Raw genomic sequence first — 18,633 nt, 5'->3', positions numbered from 1 at the left:
CTGTTCTTGTGTGTTGCCTGTTACTCTTGAAGATTTTGATGACCCCACAGTCTAAGAGCTCCTTGTATAGTCGGGATATAAGGCCTTCAGCTGCGTTATACGGTGCACATCTTTTCTTCCAGTTTGCTGTTTGCCTTTTAGCTTTGCCTGTGTTATTTTTTGCCATGCAAAAGTTTATTTTTATATAGTCAGATTTATCAGTCTTCTATTGCTTTTGGATTTTTGAGTTAAAATTAGAAAGCCTTTTCCTATACTGAGGCTATAGGAGAGTTCATATTTTCTTCTAGTTTTTATGTTATTTTTTACATTTAGCTCTCTAATCCATTTTTAGTTGATGCTTCTATATGGTATGAATTATCTTTTCCCAGTTGGCTATCCAGTTGTCCAAAATCCATTCACTAAAAAGACAGTCTTTGCCTCAGTGACTTGAGATTCCAGACTAGAGTTTTAGATTTAGTTGGGTTTATTTCTGGAATGTCTTGTCTGTTCCATTGCTCTGTCTTTCTATCTTCATGAGCCAATGCCGTACCGTTTTAATTATAGAGGCTTTGCAGTATCTGGTAGCTGTGGTCCACCGTCAGATCTTTTCTATTTCACATTTTTCCTAGCTGTTTTGTCATTTATTTTTCCATATGAACCTTAGGCTCTGTGAAAAACCTCACTGGAATTTTTATCAGGTTACTTTAAATTTATTCATTGATAGTGAAATCTTGATGTTAGGACATCCTAACGAAGAACAAGGTATGTCTTTGCATTTGTTCAAGTCTAGTTTACTGTCTTCTAGGAATGTTTTCTAATTTTCTTTGTTTAGGTTTTGGACATTTCTTAAGTTTATTCTTAAAAGTTTTCTCTATTTTGTTGATGTTATAAATGGGATTTTCCCATTCATTATATCTTTTAACTGGTTATTATTTGTGTATGTGAATTCTATTGAATTTTCATTGCTAATTTTATATCCTGCTACTTCGTTAAATTCTTTTATTAAATTTGTGATACATTCTCTAGGATTTTCCAAGTATGCTGTCTTGTCATCTACAAATAGTTTTATTTCTTTTCCTATTTTGCTTCTGTTTTCATTTGTTTTAGTGTTTACATTGGTTCAGAACCATGTTAAATAGTAGTGGAGATAGTAGGCATCCTTGCTTTGTTTCTGACCTTAGTGGGACTGCCTCTGGGGTTCCCCAATTAAATAAAATGCTGGCTTTAGAATTGAGGTATGTGTGTATGTCACATTAAGGAAATACCTACCCATTTTAATTTTCTCGGAAGTTTTTTTTTTATTAGGAATGGATTTTAATTTTTTTCCAAAGGTCTTTTCAGCATCTAGTGAAATAATTTATCTTCTCTCCTCAGACCTAATAATATGTTAGATTTTATTAATAGGTTTTCTAATATTTAACCATACTTGCATTTTTGTGTAAACTCCTCTTGGACGTGGTTTATGATTTTTCTTGATTTGCTATTGGAGTCTGTTTGCTAACATTTTACTTAGGATTTTGTCATCAGTATTTACGAGTACCTCCATTTTAAATCTGTAAGACTTTAGTAGATCTGTGGTTCATGCTAGTTTCTCTTTTTCAGTGAGCATCTCTTTTGTATCAAAAGATACCAGCAGCTCAAAAAGATAAAGTTCCTTTTTTATTGGTGCTTTAGATTGCAAAGTTGGGGGGGGGGTAATGAGAGTCCCACAATTTGTCAGCCTTGTGCCCAGGATTTTAAGGCAGCCTAGCTCAGAGGTGCAGAAGGTTTGGCTGGCCTCTGCCAGGCCCTTGCACATCAGCAGTTCTACTTTGCTAACGGTAGTGCCTCTCTGTTCTGAGAATATGAGAAGCCACAATTGGATTTTGATGTTGAGTGGTTATTTTCACCATTTCAGACACCTAATCATTTGGAGTGGGTTATATTTCCTTAGTGTGAATTCTTGTTTTTAGTTTCTGAGCTACCCATAAACAAACAGAATTCCCTAGCAGGACCATTTTGCTTTCAGAGTAGTGAGTTGAGTAGACTTACTCAACACGAGCTACTTCCTGATTCTGGAATGTGTTTCTTTATTTGAAGTTTGGATTGCTACGTTCTTGGTTTTCTTCCTTCCCCACTTATGTTTTCTTGGATGTCTCTATCCACTACTTACACTTTCCAGGAGGTTTCAGTGTAAATTGAGTGATATCTCATCAGATGTTCAAAACAAACTTCTTTTTCAAAAATGTACACCCTAAATTAGTGTCATAAAAATTAAAGCTTAATATATAATCTACAAATGTTTCACTGATTTTTTAAAAAGGTTTACCCCAGAACTGCAGTACAAATGCATAACAAACTGTTTCTGTTTTCATTTTTCCTGGTGTTTAGAATTGCAGAATATGTGTCGAGTGTGGCACACGATCTAGTTCTCAGTGGCACCACAATTGCCTGGTATGTGACAGTTGTTACCAACAGCAGGATAACTTATGTCCTTTCTGTGGGAAGTGCTACCATCCAGAATTGCAGAAAGACATGCTTCATTGTAATATGTGCAAAAGGTAAGAAGATATAGTTATTCCATTTGTTTGTCAGTTCTTCTGTCCATGTGATTATCTGCTCTGCCATGTTATTTTGAGATCCAAGCTTTTGTCATTCCAGTAATCCTTTCAATACTGAGTGCCATTGTAGATGGAATTAAAGTATGTTTTTACGAGTCTGAAAGGCATAACGATGTAAGTGGGCAAAAAATAAGACAAGACCAGAAACAAGCATTAAGAGGGAAAAGTAAAGAGTAAATAGTTTAAAATGTGTTTAAAAAAGGTCAACACCTGTGATGACATCCAAAAATGACAGCTTCTTTTCTAGAACCTTCAATTGCTAACCCCTATTACCTCTTCTTCCATCCTTACCCCTTCCTATATCCAGTTTTTCAGCAATTATCTTTCTTTTCCCTAAATATTAATTTGACTTTAAATTAGAAAATTTTATTTAAATATATTTATCATCACAGATGGGTTCACTTAGAATGTGACAAACCGACAGATCATGAACTGGATTCTCAGCTCAAAGAAGAGTACATCTGTATGTATTGCAAACACTTAGCTGAGATGGATCCATTACAGCCAGGTGATGAAGTGGAGATGGCTGAACTCACTACAGGTAAATTTGAGAGTTTTTGTTCTTTAGGATGCTGTGCCAACCAGTCAGCAGCATATTACTTTAGTAACAATGAGGGAATCCTGTGTATCAGATCCCATCTTATTTTTAGCTTCTGTACCTGTGATCTTGGTCATCTCTGAATCTGATGGTTAACATCTAATCTAGCTTCTTTACAGCTGTTCACCCAATATTTGAATTCCAGGACTATCGTACGCTCCTACAATTGTGTGTTTTGGGCCAACAGTGGGAGTTCCTTACTGTTTGGCTCTATGACCTAGTTTGCACTTCATACTCTGGGTTATTTTACTCCAAACAAATTTTAGTTTTATTAAATTTTGTTCATGTAGTTTTATTAGTAGACCATTGGGTTATAAACGTAATAACAAGATTCTTAGATCATAAAGGGAACAGACCTGCTAATCATCGTTTTTCATTTTCATCAGTATGAATGGCAAAGTCTATAGAAGTTCTGTTTTATCATCTGCAAGGGGTTTAAGTAGACACATCTTGGTTACTAACATTTTGTTTCTAGTATGCCATCAGTATACAGTTGTGCAGTATCCTTTCAAAATAATAAAATTCCAGTTACTTTTTAATTCATTATATTTTCCGTATTGGAAAAATGTAAATATATATTTGGTTCAAAATAGAAAAATCTGAAGAAGAATTTATGGCATTTTCAGGGATAATTTACCCCCATTAGGACAAGGTGATAGTTGTTGACTTAGTTAACAAAAACAGAAGAACTCATTCTGAGCTAAAGAATAAATAATCTTCTGTTAAGATTGTAACAATGAAATGGAAGTTGAAGGCCCTGAGGACCACATGGTACTTCTGGAGCACGCGGCTAATAAAGACGTCGGTGGCCAGCAGCCCGCGCCTGGGACTGTTCCAGATGGTAAGGGTGTTTTTGGTGATGGACAGTCTGTTCTCTGAAGAAAATGCGTGTGTAGAGTGAATATGTGAACATCTGCAACTTTAGTACCCTAGATAAAAATAAGCTGAGACATAGTCATGTACGAAGTTATTTAGAGAGGAGCCTTTTTAAATAAAATAAACTTAGAAATTAATTGGGGAAAGGGCATGTATATATTGTATTGATAGTTCAGCTGTAATCTAGACTTACTCATAAATATATACTTTGTTTAGGGATCAAGTGATTTTCATTAAAAGGCAAGTTCTTTCTTTAGTTATCTTTGTAATTACTAACTAGAGCTGTTGCTGATTGTGAGATGTTTCATGCTGAGATAATGAAAAATTCATTGTTTTAGATCATGTAAGCAGTCTTGTTGAGGGTTATTTCAATGATATTTCAGTTAAGCTTTTTGCATTATTGGTAATAGCTATTATTGTACTTGAGGATCTGGAATTAATGAGAGACCAGGTTTGGGGAAAACAACTTATTTAATCTTGGTCTCACCTCAAAGTCTGTGGGATTGATTGTATGTGATACTGCGTTATATAGGTTGAATGTATACATAAAAAGCCCTTGAGATATTTTGAGGTTAAGTTTATATTTAAACACCTCTCATTAAAAATTATACTTCATAAAGATATAAAGTGAAGAAAAATAAGACAAAACTATATAATAATCTTATAGTACATAATCAGATTCCTTCCATATCCAGTTTCATTTCCATATCCTACTTAACAAATGAATAGTAACAGGATGCTTTATGCTTATATTTGAAATTGGAATTTGGCAGAAGGATAAATATCTTACCCAAATTACTGTTGAGAAGGCAGTGTTAGAGGAGTTTGGACTCCTTGCTGGAGATTCCATAAGTGTGTTATTCACAGCAGCTCACATCCATACTGGAGAGCAGCAGAGGAGTGATCCACCGGAAAGTCATGGCATGCATGGACTTCTCATTGCTGGTAGGCAACATGTTCATATCATCTAATTTGATTGATTTATAGCATAACGCCTTTATGGTTGCTATGCGATTCGAGTCATAGTCTGCTAAGGTGACTTTTCAAATTAGAGATGAATTGTTTACTATTGCTATACTCACATGACGGTAGTTCAGTCTGTGGTTAGGTGATCCTCTTCTGGAAAACCATTGGCAGTGGATTTCTAAGGCAGAAATAGAGCATGTTTGCGCTTTTATCTTAATCCTTCCTGCCTAGCACAGAGGAGAAAGAACATCCTCGTGTTCTGAGTGTGTATTGCAAACGTTCCTCTTTGCCAGTGAGACTTGAGGTAGTCGGTCTACTATTATGAGCACATAATTTAGGCATCATATAGCATTAAGATTGTTTTACTTGAGTCACTCAAATGGTGATACTTTCGGTTTTAAACCAAAAATATTCATTTATATGTATTTTCTGTTTTAAAACTCCATTTTTTATTACTTTTAAAATATTAAAGTATTTTTGAAGTACTTTTGTGTTTAAAAATATTTAGTATGATCAGATCTGTTATTTGATGTTTTTTTCCTTTTCAACTATAGTCTTTCAATAAAGCAGGAGTGAGAAGTGAGATTTCATTTTGGTATAAGAACATATATAAATTTCAGTCACCGTGGTAAATAGTAAATAAGGAAATTAGTGTCTTTATTAATGTACATAAGAAATTACCCTGATGGCATTTGAAATAAGTGCTTTTTATCATCAGTGGTCTTACTTAATAGAGCCACTTAGGGCCCATGTCAATTGGACCTCTAACCTTACTCTTAAATAATATTGGGTTAAAGGTTTAACTTACTAGTACCCTGATTTAAAATTTAGTAGTCAGGCTTCCCTGGTGGCGCAGTGGTTGGGAGTCCGCCTGCCGATGCAGGGGACACGGGTTCGTGCGCCGGTCCGGGAAGATCCCACATGCCGCGGAGCGGCTGGGCCCGTGAGCCGTGGCCGCTGGGCCTGTGCGTCCGGAGCCTGTGCTCCGCAAGGGGAGAGGCCACAACAGTGAGAGGCCCGTGTACCACAAAAAAAAAAAAAAAAAAAAAAAAATTTAGTAGTCAGTGACTATAGATACTTCTGATATCTAATTCTTTTTATTGATTTGCTAAGATAAGTCTCTTTGGTTATAGATGATGAGGAAGAACAATAATTATATCCAAAAAAATGTATTGATTGTGTTAGCATGTATGGCTAAGTGAAATACGTCTTTTCTGTCTATGGTCATTACATATTTGAGTCTACAGAAGCTTTGTTACATCTTGTGTCGGCTTATTGCAAAATTCTTTTTATTCTAGACTAAACTTTTTTAATTTGGACACATCATGTAATATCACTGAGCCTCATTTTCCTAGTTGTAAAATGAGTATAACTTCACCTACAAAATTTTAAATCCTCTTGTAAGTGACCAAACTGTGAAACATCATAATAATAGTTATATTAGAAATGAATTCTATTTTAATATTCTTACCAGAAATTACCTTAAACTCTGGGGATCCCATTAAGGTAGTGTTCTTGTAGGTTTTCTGGTCTGATCGGTGACTGATTCTAATCCATAAACCCTGCTCTCTTTTGACCTTTACTAAACTTGGTAATTGCCTTATTGCCTTTCTTGATGAATACCTTCTGACTTAAGGCATGGTTTTAAGAAAAAGTATGTTTTGGATCCCCCCCGCCCCGCCAACGTTTTTTTTCTACCCAGGCTTATTATTTTTAAACCATAGAGCTACAGACATGTAAGACATTAATGTTTTATACCTAATCATAGTTAGAAATTTTAAAATTCATAGGTACATTAACATAATAGATATTTGAAATTTTATAGAATCATCCCAAGATAAAATGAATCCTGAATTGGAAAATCAGATTTCTCGTGAAGCTGATAGCGAAGAAATGGAAATGCCTCCTAAAGTGATGCACACTTGCGGTGCAGATCAAAATGAGAACAAAATGGAAGTGACAGACAGCGCTGAAGCCCTTGCCCCCCAGGTCACTGTGCAGCAGGGGGAAGTGCACTTGTTGGAGGGACCTAACATGGCGGCATCCCCAGAAGAATCCCGGTCTCCAGGAGTCAACACTGAATCCGTCACTGTCCCGTCCCCCGGTGGGGAAGGTACGGCGTTATGTTCTAAGGAACAGTTGGCCATAGAAAGGGTACCAAAAGAAATGGAACAGAAAGAAAATCCTGAACCTTCTACTGCATTTATGGACTTTGAAGTGGCTCCTGCAGTTGAGAGTTGTGTGAAAGATGGTGTATGCCAAGAAAGCAAATCTGTAAAATTACCATCTGAGATAGAGTCACCGTCTTCATCAGCAGCGGGCATGAGCAAGGCAAAGGCGTCTTCCTCTCCAGCACTTCCTTCCGACTTGCCTTCCCACGACATGCTGCATACTTACCCGTCGACTCCCAGTGCTTCTGCTGGAAACGTCATGCCAACAACTTACATCTCAGTCACCCCCAAAATTGGCATGGGTAAACCAGCTATTACCAAAAGGAAATTTTCTCCTGGGAGACCTCGGTCCAGACAGGTATGGTGATTTTAATGATGTTGATAGAAAAGATGTTGGAGTGATTCTATAAAGTAAAAAAAAGTGTATGTGTAGCTTTGGTTTGGAGGGCAGGTTTTCCCGTTTAGGTGGAATGTAGATGTAATGTCGACTTATGTGTTTTGGCCACTTCAAAAAACACACTGTTAATGAAGACTAGTTTATTAAACTTGAAGTGATCTTATTGGAATTTAAGTGCAACCTCTTTGATTATAGTTTCTAATAGAAAACACTTTAAAGAAGTTTTTAGTTCTATGCCATAGTAACAGCAGAGACTTAAAAAAAAAAGTAAGGTTTTGGGTATAGTGTAATTAACCTTTGTTTTTCCCCTCAAATATGTTTGTTTATTGATATTATTCGTTGTACATATTTTTAACTGCTTAAGCATCAGAATTTACCTAGAGTATTTTTCATGCAGGGAAACTTATCATTTTGTTTTTTCTGTTGATTGCTAACTTTTTGTGGGAAGTTTTTTAAAGTTAGGACTTACTTCAGTGGTTTTGTGAACAAAATTTTAGGATTATATTGTTGATCTTCAGGAAATGAAGGGAGTTCTTCCCATGATTGTTCTAACTTGTGTGATTGTGAACTCTACCCTGTAAGGGTAAGTTCCAGATCTTTTTCAGTGGGATTTGAGTGAAACTACAAAGCAAAGTGAAGATACTATAGCTAAGAATTATGTGTTCTACAAAATTTCTACTTTCTGAAGTTTTTCATAAAACAGCAAGATATCAAACAGTGCAGAAGTGTTTAGTCACAATAATAATTTGGAGTTTTAAGTCTCATGATTTAAATTGCTTTCAGTGATTAAAGTTTAACTTTTTATAGGAATAATAATATTTTGATCGTCTAATTTTGGGATTGTGACACCAGTAAAAAAGTTAAATCAAACTTTATTTTAATGTGAAAATTAGTCTCCTACTTGATATTTATTTTCTATTCTACTAAGAGAGATTTTTCTTCTCAAAGTAGTTTCTTCATCCTTAGTTTTTTCTTTTATTTTCCTTTTCTTTTTTTGAATAGCATATACTAATTGTGTAGTTTTGGCTCTGAAAAGACTTTAGCAACGGAAATTTGAATCTCAAATTTAATTTTGGTTCAGACATTTACATTCTTTAAGGATATTGCATCATAAATATTCCTGTTAAATTTTACTGGTGTCTCTCCTTATTTAGAAACTTCTGCTCCAACTGAGAAGCCATTACGATTATTATTCTGTTGACCTATGCTCCAAAATAGTGTGGGTATTTTTGTATGTGTGTGAGAGTGTGTATGTACATATATTTTTTTTCTTCCAAGTTCATCCCATTTTACATGAACTGTGTCTTAATATTTGTTACTGTTACTACTTCTGCTATGTTCTCTTTCAACTGTGGTAGTATTCTCCTTTCTATTTAGCTGCTACTGTCTGATTACTACCTCACAATTTGCTGCTAATCTCACAAGCAGCTGTAGGCCATGTTCTACCTCCCAGTTTTGTTTTAGTTGTATAGGAAACAACCTTCACTTGGTGATTCAAAAAGCTTGTTGATACACTGCTTTGCTTTTGTGGAGACTATGCGTTGGATAGAACAAGATATCTTATTTGTATCATCTTATTTTATGGGAAAATATTTAATGAAATCACATGACTGTGATCTACTTCAGACACTCATGTACTAATTGCTCTCATGATAATATTGAAAGTTTTTGTTAAATCTTCTATGAAATATGTTTTCTTAGAAACATTTTCTTGAAGTATTCTTAAATATTTAAAGAAAATTTCATAGAAAAACATAAGTACTCTTAAATATATTTTGATAACTTTCAAATGCTAAAAATTTTTTTCTTCATTTTACCTTTCCACCTTTTTTGTTGTTGTTGTTGCTAACATCATATATGTGGAGAGCTTAGGAATTTACATAAATTCTAAGACTGACATCTGTTGAGAGGTTCTCATAGAGAAGGTGAAATTTCTTCAATAGAGTAGGTTTCCAAAAATAGTACTTCATTAGATTGTAACCACTTTGCCATTACGTTGTGAACTGAATTTCTTATTTTTCATCAATTTAAGTAGTTTATTAAGAACCCTAGAATTTTATAACATACTTGTGTATTGCAATAGCATTTTAATTGAAGTGTCTCGAATTAACATATCAGTTTCATAATCTGTTCCTGTGAGAGCAAAACAGGCCTCCAGTGGTGAGCTGTAGAGGATTATAGTTTTGTTAACAATTAATTACAAGTAAGCAATCCCTCCCTCCCTGCCTCCCTCCCTTCTCTTTCTTCCATTTCTGGTTTCTAGACGTAAACCTTTTAGTAAGAAGCACTGTTGGCATTTTGGGGGGTTGGTTGGTTTTTGCTTTTAAAGTTAAAAAAGGCAGATTGGTGAATCATATCATCCAAATAAAGAGAGATTCTGTTCTTGATAAATTATTTCATATCCAGCTTTTAACTAAAATAAATTTGAATTTTAAAGTACTGCTGTATATAATGTATACATAATGGTATTCATTAAAGGAAATTACTCTAGTAGTTGTAATTGTCTATTCCTGGATACCTATGAGGTAAACCTACATACTGATACTTTGTCTTAGAACCTATCAAAAAAGGTTTCATTAGTAAATAGGTAAATATTCTCTATTCTTTATGAGGAATAAAAGTTGTAGAGTAGATGCCAACAGTGATTTTCCCACATACCTTCTAGTCTGAACACTGTGTGGCATTTTATAAAAGTGACTTTTAAGAAGCCTTTTTTGTATTATTTATATATTTGTACTGTAATTAATTGATCCTGGGAAAGATTGATTAATAGAAATTCAGCATGAATATTTCCATAGTGCAGTTGTTTGACTTCAAAGCCTTATTCTTCCATTACTGTCTGTGGGACACCAAGCAAGTTACCATGTGAACTCTCTTGGTTTCTTCATCCATAAAACTACATCAGATGGTTGTTAGAATTTAATGATAACACCTGTAAACCCCCTGACACATAGCAAGCGGTAGTGCTGCCCTGCTTTCTTTCTTGATTTGCAGGATAATGCAGATATTATGTGAAAATGGAGACTTCATGTGTTAAATTTGGCTGTGAAGTGGTGGTCCTGAAACCCATCATGTTGACTCATAACTATTTCTAAGGAAATGTGCCAGTGAAAATAACTGCAGGCCCGACCAAGTCAAACCCTGGCCACAGTAAATACAAGATGTAGTAGGTTTTCAAGTTCAGTGCCACGTAGTGGTTGCACAGATTTTAGAACTAAACTGCCTATTTAATTATTCTGTGTGTGATAGAGGCTGCAGTAGAGGAAACCACAGGGTACTGTGGGAAAGCAGAGAGGGCAAGAGGAAAAACTCTACTCAGGCTTACAGGCTTAGGCATGTTTTCTGGGAGAAATGACTAAACCATTGCTACTCAGAATGTGACCTGCAGACCAGGAATATCAGCATCACCTGGAAGTTTGTTACACTGACTCTCAGGCCCCACCTTAACCTGAGTGAACATGTCTATTTTAAGAAGATCCCCATGCAGCCTGAAGTCCAAGAAACACTGCTCTAAACCATTGAGAAACTGTAGTTTTCATCCTAAAAAAATGTCTAGCCTTTGGGGTGTCAACCTACAACATATACAGATCAGAAGTATCATACATCCCTCTTAGTTCTCTTGTGCCTGTTACATTTTTTAAGCCATTACTAAAACGATTGCTGGCACCAGCCAAATTCACTTTCTTAAATTACCGAGGGCTAAAGCTGGCAGCAGCCATTTCTGTATGTATACAGTTTATCTCTTATCACTCTCAGGACTAAATTTCTTGTTCTGTTTGATGTTGAACTCAGTTTTGTGTATGACTTATTTATGTTAAAAGAATTCTGTAAGTCATAAAAAAATGAATTGTTTGCTACAATAGCTGTAATGTACATGAGTGAATGTATGTACCAAAAAGGCAAACTATAAATGCTTGTGTTTTCAGTTTCTCTTACTAATTGTCCTCCTTTCTACTCTCGTTTCACTGTTTTCACTTTCTCTGAATCAAACTCACCCAATAATAGCAATCTTGGTTTTGCACAGTATGTTAGGGAGAGGGTGGACGTAGGACTTGGTGGTGTGAATCTTCCCAGGAGACATACCTGACCTTCTCTGGCCACGTTTTAAACTGATTCAGTAGAATTGGATACTCTTGGGCCCTAATCATGACATTGATCATATGTAACAGCCAGCAACAGGGTTTGACTTCTAATAGAAAGTTGCCCATCATAGCCTACCCTCCACCTGCCATTATTGTCCCATTTCCCTATTCCCACAGTCTTTGTAACAGCTTTGTAATTTTACTAGGTTGATAAATTGGCCTCAAAGCAGAAAACTGAATACCAACTTTAAACAGTAATAATTATTGTTGGAATCGAATTCAGTCTCTGCCAAATAGTATTTTTAAAGTTTCTGTGGCATTTGAGAACAAGTTGGTTCTGTTTAGCGCTCTTTGTAACTTAAATTCTCCTGATGGTTACATTTTTTAACCCTTTCTTTTTTAGTTTGTAGATGGTTTAAGAGTAACAACAGTGCATGGAATAGGTTGGTAATTTTTTAATAGGTGAAGAAGTCCAAGATTCTAGGCTACAACTGATGGAATTAGTGTGTTTCATATCACAGTACAGTGTTTATTGATGCATTTATGAATACATGTATGCAAAAATGCTCAGTAGAAAAAGTAGACGTTCAATAAGTGCTGAACAGAAGGCTTACTTAACATAGCAGTGAACGAAAAGAGCAGAGTGTCTGCCATCAAGCTTATACTCCAGTGGCAATAGATAAATACAAGTGCAGTAAAGTAAAACCAAGTGTACCAACGGTGTAAACCATGTTACAGTAGATGGGGCATCTGACCTCTTCTGAATGGTCTGTGTAAATTCTTTTCGATCAAAGCTGAGATCTGAAGGGTAATTTATAACTACAGTTGATAATTAGATCAGTATTTTAGTTTTAAGGTCTAAAGAATATATTAGGTAATTTCTTCTTTGTGAAAATATCTAAGTGTAATCATAATTTTCTTCATTTCCTATAAAATTGCACGTGCTCTACCTTCCAATGCCTTATGATAACATACTTATTAAAATTTATAATGTAATTACCCAGGCTTTTATTGTATAAGTTTTTCATAGCAGTTGAACGGTTGTCTAATTATCCCTGAAATAGCATCTAAACATTCTTAATCTATAGAGCCCTTCATTTTGTTCATCCATGTTATATGAAGTGTGAATGCTTTTTGAAATGAGATATAATTTTGGCATCAAAGCTAACTTATAAATTATGAATAAATATTATTTTAGAATATGACTTTTTATGGTATACTTTAAGGACTATCTGCTGATATACCATTAAACGATCTACCAAAAGGAATTTAATACGTACACTGGCCAGATATCCTCAGAGAAGAACACTGCATGGAAACGTTGAGGGAATGAGGTTTATACCTCTTGCTCTCACTCTCTACCACTAAATACTGATAAACAATAGAACAGATGACCCCGTATTGTGTTCAGTATGCAGATGCTAAAGGTGTTGTAAAGGATACATGGTTCACTTGGAGTGCCCGGGAAGGCTTCTTCGAGGAGGAGGTATTTAAGGCCATACCTGAAGATTCTGGAGACGCCAGCCAGTGGACAGGTGGTGTAGTTCTGAGTCAGTAGGTCCCCACTGTTGAAGAGCTCGGCGTGTGTGAAGGATGGCAAGGAAGCCAGGGTAGCTAGGGCATATTGACAGTGAGAGATGCCACAAGATGCAACTGAAGAGAGGCAGTAGGAAAGGTTTGAGTTTTAAGTGTCACTGTGGAGCTATCAGAGGGTTTGGAACAGGGCAGGAGAGCCTTGCTTGGTCACATTTACATTTTTTAGGAGTCCCCCTGGCTGCTGTGTGGGGAAAGGCTTGAGGAGGTGCAGGTGAGGAAGAAGCATAAAGAGAAGTAGACCTTTGCAGCAGGCTAGCTGAGAGGTGGTGCCGGCCGTGGGAGTGCAGAGAAACAGAATGACCAGAGACAGAACTTGAAGAGAGAATGTGCTGAATTTACTGATGGTTTGGATCAAAGGAGTGGTGAGGGAGAGGATTGAAGGGGCAGAGGACAGTGATGAGAGAAGAGAACAGGTCTAACAACTCCCAGTTCTCTGACTCGGACTGGAATCCATTTCTAAAGATGGGGAAAAGTTGTGAGTTGGAACTCGTTTAAGGGAGAGATTTTAGACGTAGTAAACTGGAGAGGTTTTGTGCGACAAAATGGAAGTGCTAAGAAGGAAGTTGAAAATCATAATAACTTGGAGCTCTCAGAACATGTTAGAACTAGAAACGTGAATTTGGGGAACAACAACATCCCAGAGAGTGTTCACAGCCCTCATTGTAGATAAGATCATTTAGGACAAGACTACACAGGAGAGTGGTCCAGGCTTCCGCCCTGGAAAACAGTGGGGCTTCAGAGGTCAAGTGGAGGAAGAACTCAAAAGGGAGGCTGAGAAGGGTCAGTGAAGGAGGGCAGAGAAACATTCACTGATGTGCTGCACAGAGCCCAGCAGAACTGTAAGTAGATGCTGACGGTGAAACGACAATAGAGAAATTGCTTTGGTCAGCGCAGAGGTTACAGAAGGCCCTGGACACAGTAGGAAAGAAGACAGGTGTGGACATAGACGCAAGGTGATCTGTTAGTGGGAAAGCATTTGTCAGGTGAAATCAGCATGGCTGTTAGCTGAGCGGAGGGTAGGTTAATTAAAGTGAAACCAGTCTCTCCCTGTGTGGTCTTTCTCGAAATACTGTTATTTCATTAACTGTCTCCTCCCCAAAGGATAGTCAAGTTCTTATTTCTAGTTATTTAAATTCCCTGGTGGTATTTTAATGGGATTGATAGGCTACTACTTGTTAGTGTGTTAGTGTTCTAGAAACCTGGTAAGTACTGTGTTTCTTGTCTTTAGTTTTGATCATTTAATTGGTAAAATTATAGCATGCTTTGTTGAATTATCTAATTCCAAATAGGTTCTGTACTGTTTGACATTTGTGTTTAAAGTGTTATCTTTGTGGAGTAAACGTTTTTCTTTATGCTGCTTATTAGCATCTTCATCAGATTAGTTCAGGTTATTGCTGAATGGGGTTATCTGGAAGCAGAATGTTTTAGTTTTATCTTAACTATTTTAGTAAGTACTGTTTCTCATATAAATAATCAGATACATCAGGCATTTTAATTTGCAAATTTAGGACAATTTGCTTTAACATTTTTCTACTTTTAAAATTAGTTCCCTGGATATAATCCAAGTGTAGTAGTCCCCTAAATAAAAATAAAAATCAAACCCCACAACTAACGGTCACTGAAGGAAGAGTAATTAAATGTTAGGATTATAATGGTATTTGCATCTTATGGTTACAAACTAACTTTCCAAATTTTAAAGTGAATGTGTCTGTTGATTGCTCATGTTTCTGACTGCATTTTTTTGGCCTACTGTTTTGGTGGTTTATAGCAAGAAGTATACATAACATTCTTTATGTTTATTCTTTTCTCCCTTCCAGTAGAGTGATAGTTGTTAGAAGAAAATAATCCCCAAATAGTTTCTTATAGTTTTAATTCTTAAAGTTTGATTGACATTTATTTATATCTTGGTGCCGTAATTGCAGTTCATGAGTCAATGCTGATGTCATGTAAACCTTGATTTTTAATACGTTTCATTGTACTGATGTTTCAACCAGAATAAAACATTTAATGTAAATTGTAGCTACAAACATTTAAGTATAAAGTCACTGTAAGTGATAAGCTTATTTTCCTTACTACCTTGAAGCAATCTGTCCTAAATTTCCATACGTCTGCATTTGTTTTTGCTGTTCTAAAATTCCTTAGTTGCTGGCTTTGACCTTTTATGTTGCGGAGTTTTATACATCTATTTTCTCACCTGCCATATCCTAGGGGGCTTGGAGTACCCATAATACAGTGAGCCCACCTTCCTGGTCCCCAGACATTTCAGAAGGCCGGGAAATTTTTAAACCCAGGCAGCTTCCTGGCAGTGCCATTTGGAGCATCAAAGTGGTAAATAAAATTGCATTTACATTCGTATATCATTTCTTTCTGGTTGGTTTTGTCCGAGTAGAAGTTAAGAATTAAACCTTTCTTTTCTAGATAAATAGTTTAGTTTCCAGAGCCACTTTTTAAATCTAAAATTTTTAATATGAAGAAGCAACGTGCTTGCCTTTAAAAACCTGCACTAGGAGGAAATTAAATTGCCATTTTACTTGACTGATCTTAAGTGTAAATTTTTAATACCGTTTTTTACAGTTGCTTCCTTTTATGTTGTAATTACCAGTATTTCTACGGGGGAAATCCTTGTCACATAGGCTATAAAGTAATTAAAGACTTGTTCATCATATCATAAAATTTTGTTGCTTAGAAAAGAACAAAAGAAAAGCTACATTAATTTATTATGTACTAATGGAGAAAAAATAGCAGAATTGCAGCAGATTTCATTTTCTGTGTTAATAATCTAAAAACTATAGGATGTCTTTTTCATGTCATTGGTGGATGACTCTGTTAGTCCTTGAAGTTGTCTGATGCATTTTGAAGGTGAAAAATTAATTTGGGAAAGTGTTAATCATCTGAAAAGTTAAAAAAATTTTCCTGACTAGAGAAGACAGTATTCTTCATCTTCTATATTTAATAATATAATTCTGGAATAAGGGTTTTTAATTTAGACCAATTAAGGATTTCAAAGGAGTTCTAGATTCTGCTTTCCTATTTTCTATCACTGTTGGAAGAACTATTTTTCAGCTCACTCTGATAGCATGCAAGGTGTTGAAAATGTAAATATTAATTAGAAGAGTTAAAGAGGTCTTGTTTGACCATTATGAAGCATATACCACTGATCTTCACTTATTCTTACCTGTGTCATTGGATGTTGAGGAGAAATACATTGAGGGATTACTGTAGTCTTGATTCAGTCACTGACTTTTAAAAAATCTTTTATACCTATTGAAAAACCACAAGAGAAACTATCCAATTCAACACTACCCTGTCGCTTGTTCAGAGAAGCTCAGGATCTGAAGGAAAGCAGCTTAAGAGGATAAGGAGAGGCAGCAGGAAAACTGGAAGTTGGCTTTTACTAAAAAACTGAAGGAACGAAAGCGCCCCTTCCCTCTTGTTCACGTGTGTCTTTTTGGTGCTCACAGTATAACCATAATTTGCTGACTTGGAGAGCATTCTGCCAAATAGGTAATGAGCTCAGTGTTTCAGACTGCTGCAGGTGACCTCAGCTGAAGGTGTCACGTAGGGAAAACAAAACCAGGGTTTTCCTGAGCATTTTAGTAATCTTAAATACACACAGCACAAGTAGGTGTAGATGCCAGGTGTTTTCAGGTAGTAATACATAAGTCTGAGAACAAATAAGAAAACAGCAACACAAAACCTTAGTGCTTATTTGTTAAAATATCAGGGAATTCAACATATTTTCCCATAGAATTTTTTCTTGTGTAAAAATTCACATAAATTATTTCCACTTGAAGTAATTATTATCTAGGTGATTTAAAGCAAGCCTTTTAATTTTTCATCAGCTTTCCTGTATGGTCAGGTATTGAACGGTTAGAGGAAATTGACAGTTTTCACGACAGAAAAAATACTGTTGCACATAGTAAAAATGAGCTTTCGTGCAACGCAGCGGTGCAGAATAGTGGTTAAGAGTGAGGTCACTGGAGCCAGGCTTGCCAGGTGTCTGACTTGGCGCAAGTTACTTAACCTTTTTATTCCCCAGTGTACTTACCTCTGAAGTGGGGATGATAAAATAGTATTGACCTTATGAGACTGTTGAGAGGAACAAGTGCTTCGAGCAGTACATAATAAGTACTCAGCATATGATAACTATTAATATCAATACAATTACAAGAAACCAGTTAGCGAGAGAGTCCTTCCTCATACTTGCTCTATAATACAATACAATTTGTTGCGCCTGAAAATACCTGGATAGAGTTGTGGCTTTTCTGCCACCTAGGATGTAGGATTAGGAAACGGAAATACAGTGCCAAGGTTTGCTGTTGCAGGGCATTCACAGTAACAGACCAAGTTTGATTCTAAGGTTGTAGATGTTTAAGTCGTAGAATACATACTGAAAGATGCAAATAATAAGCCTGGTCTCTTAATATTTATCATCTGATTGGAATAAAAGGGAGAAGCAAGTATTTGTGTAACATTTAATAAGACGGTTTATCTCACATTTTGGATTTAAAATTCTTTTGGGCTTTTACAGAATGCTGACTTTTCCGTATCTGTCGTGTAGGGCCGGGGGTCAGGATTTCCAGGAAAGCGGAGACCTCGTGGTGCGGGACTGTCAGGACGAGGCGGCAGAGGCAGATCAAAGTTGAAAAGTGGAATCGGGGCAGTTGTGTTGCCCGGGGTAAGGCCTGCTCACTTTACATTTGCTACAGTCCTTAATGTGTCCGCCGACGACGATCAGCTCATTTGTACCAAATTACTTAGATTCTAAGAGTCCCATAAACAGGCTAAAATTTTATCTCCATTTGCATTTCTTTTTAAACCTCTGGTGAGGTTTTCTTTTATATTTTCTACTTTCTCATCCCTTTTTTCTTACCTTCCTCTTTGACTCTGATCTTTCTTCTCCAAAATCCAATATGCAGTATATTTGCTCTTCTATTAAAACAAAACTCCTGTTATATTCTTGAGTTTATTTGAAGAATTTAATTATGTTGGTGTTTTAAATTTTTGATTGTAGTTGCTCTCAGTGTTGCAATATGGTTTACAGAAAAAATTAGAAATGTTGTAGATTGGTATGGAGTCTAAAAATGTTGAAGATTTTATGACTGTCTTTGACATATTTGAATTTAAGATTGATAACTGTATGGTCATTGGCACATTAAGAGGCTTTGTTTAAATGTGTATTGAAAAAACTGCATTTGGCAAAAAATAATAGCAGATGTTTCCTGCAGTAACTTTACTATTTTACCGATACCCTGTTTTTCAGATTCTAATTGTCATGTTAAGTTCAGGATACAGGTGGGATTGTTCAATTTGCTACTGTTTTTCAGATTCTAATTGTCATATTAAGTCCAGGATACAGGTGGGATTG

The 18,633-nt window shown here is 36.0% G+C and overlaps 1 protein-coding gene across 1 annotated transcript in view; it reads left to right on the top strand.

The window, feature by feature from the left end:
* The window catches only part of KMT2C (lysine methyltransferase 2C), a 291,349-nt gene that overhangs the window by 177,932 nt on the left and 94,784 nt on the right, over positions 1-18,633 (top strand). The window contains exons 10-16 of the mRNA XM_065883694.1: positions 2,350-2,519; positions 2,972-3,120; positions 3,905-4,018; positions 4,921-4,998; positions 6,845-7,548; positions 15,474-15,593; positions 17,827-17,943. Coding sequence (XP_065739766.1) covers positions 2,350-2,519; positions 2,972-3,120; positions 3,905-4,018; positions 4,921-4,998; positions 6,845-7,548; positions 15,474-15,593; positions 17,827-17,943 — 1,452 coding nt within the window. The remainder of the gene's footprint in view (positions 1-2,349; positions 2,520-2,971; positions 3,121-3,904; positions 4,019-4,920; positions 4,999-6,844; positions 7,549-15,473; positions 15,594-17,826; positions 17,944-18,633) is intronic.

Source organism: Phocoena phocoena, chromosome 9, assembly GCF_963924675.1.
Source record: "Phocoena phocoena chromosome 9, mPhoPho1.1, whole genome shotgun sequence".
In the NCBI taxonomy this organism is placed as follows: domain Eukaryota; kingdom Metazoa; phylum Chordata; class Mammalia; order Artiodactyla; family Phocoenidae; genus Phocoena; species Phocoena phocoena.
This window is presented reverse-complemented; position numbering and strand designations above follow the sequence as displayed.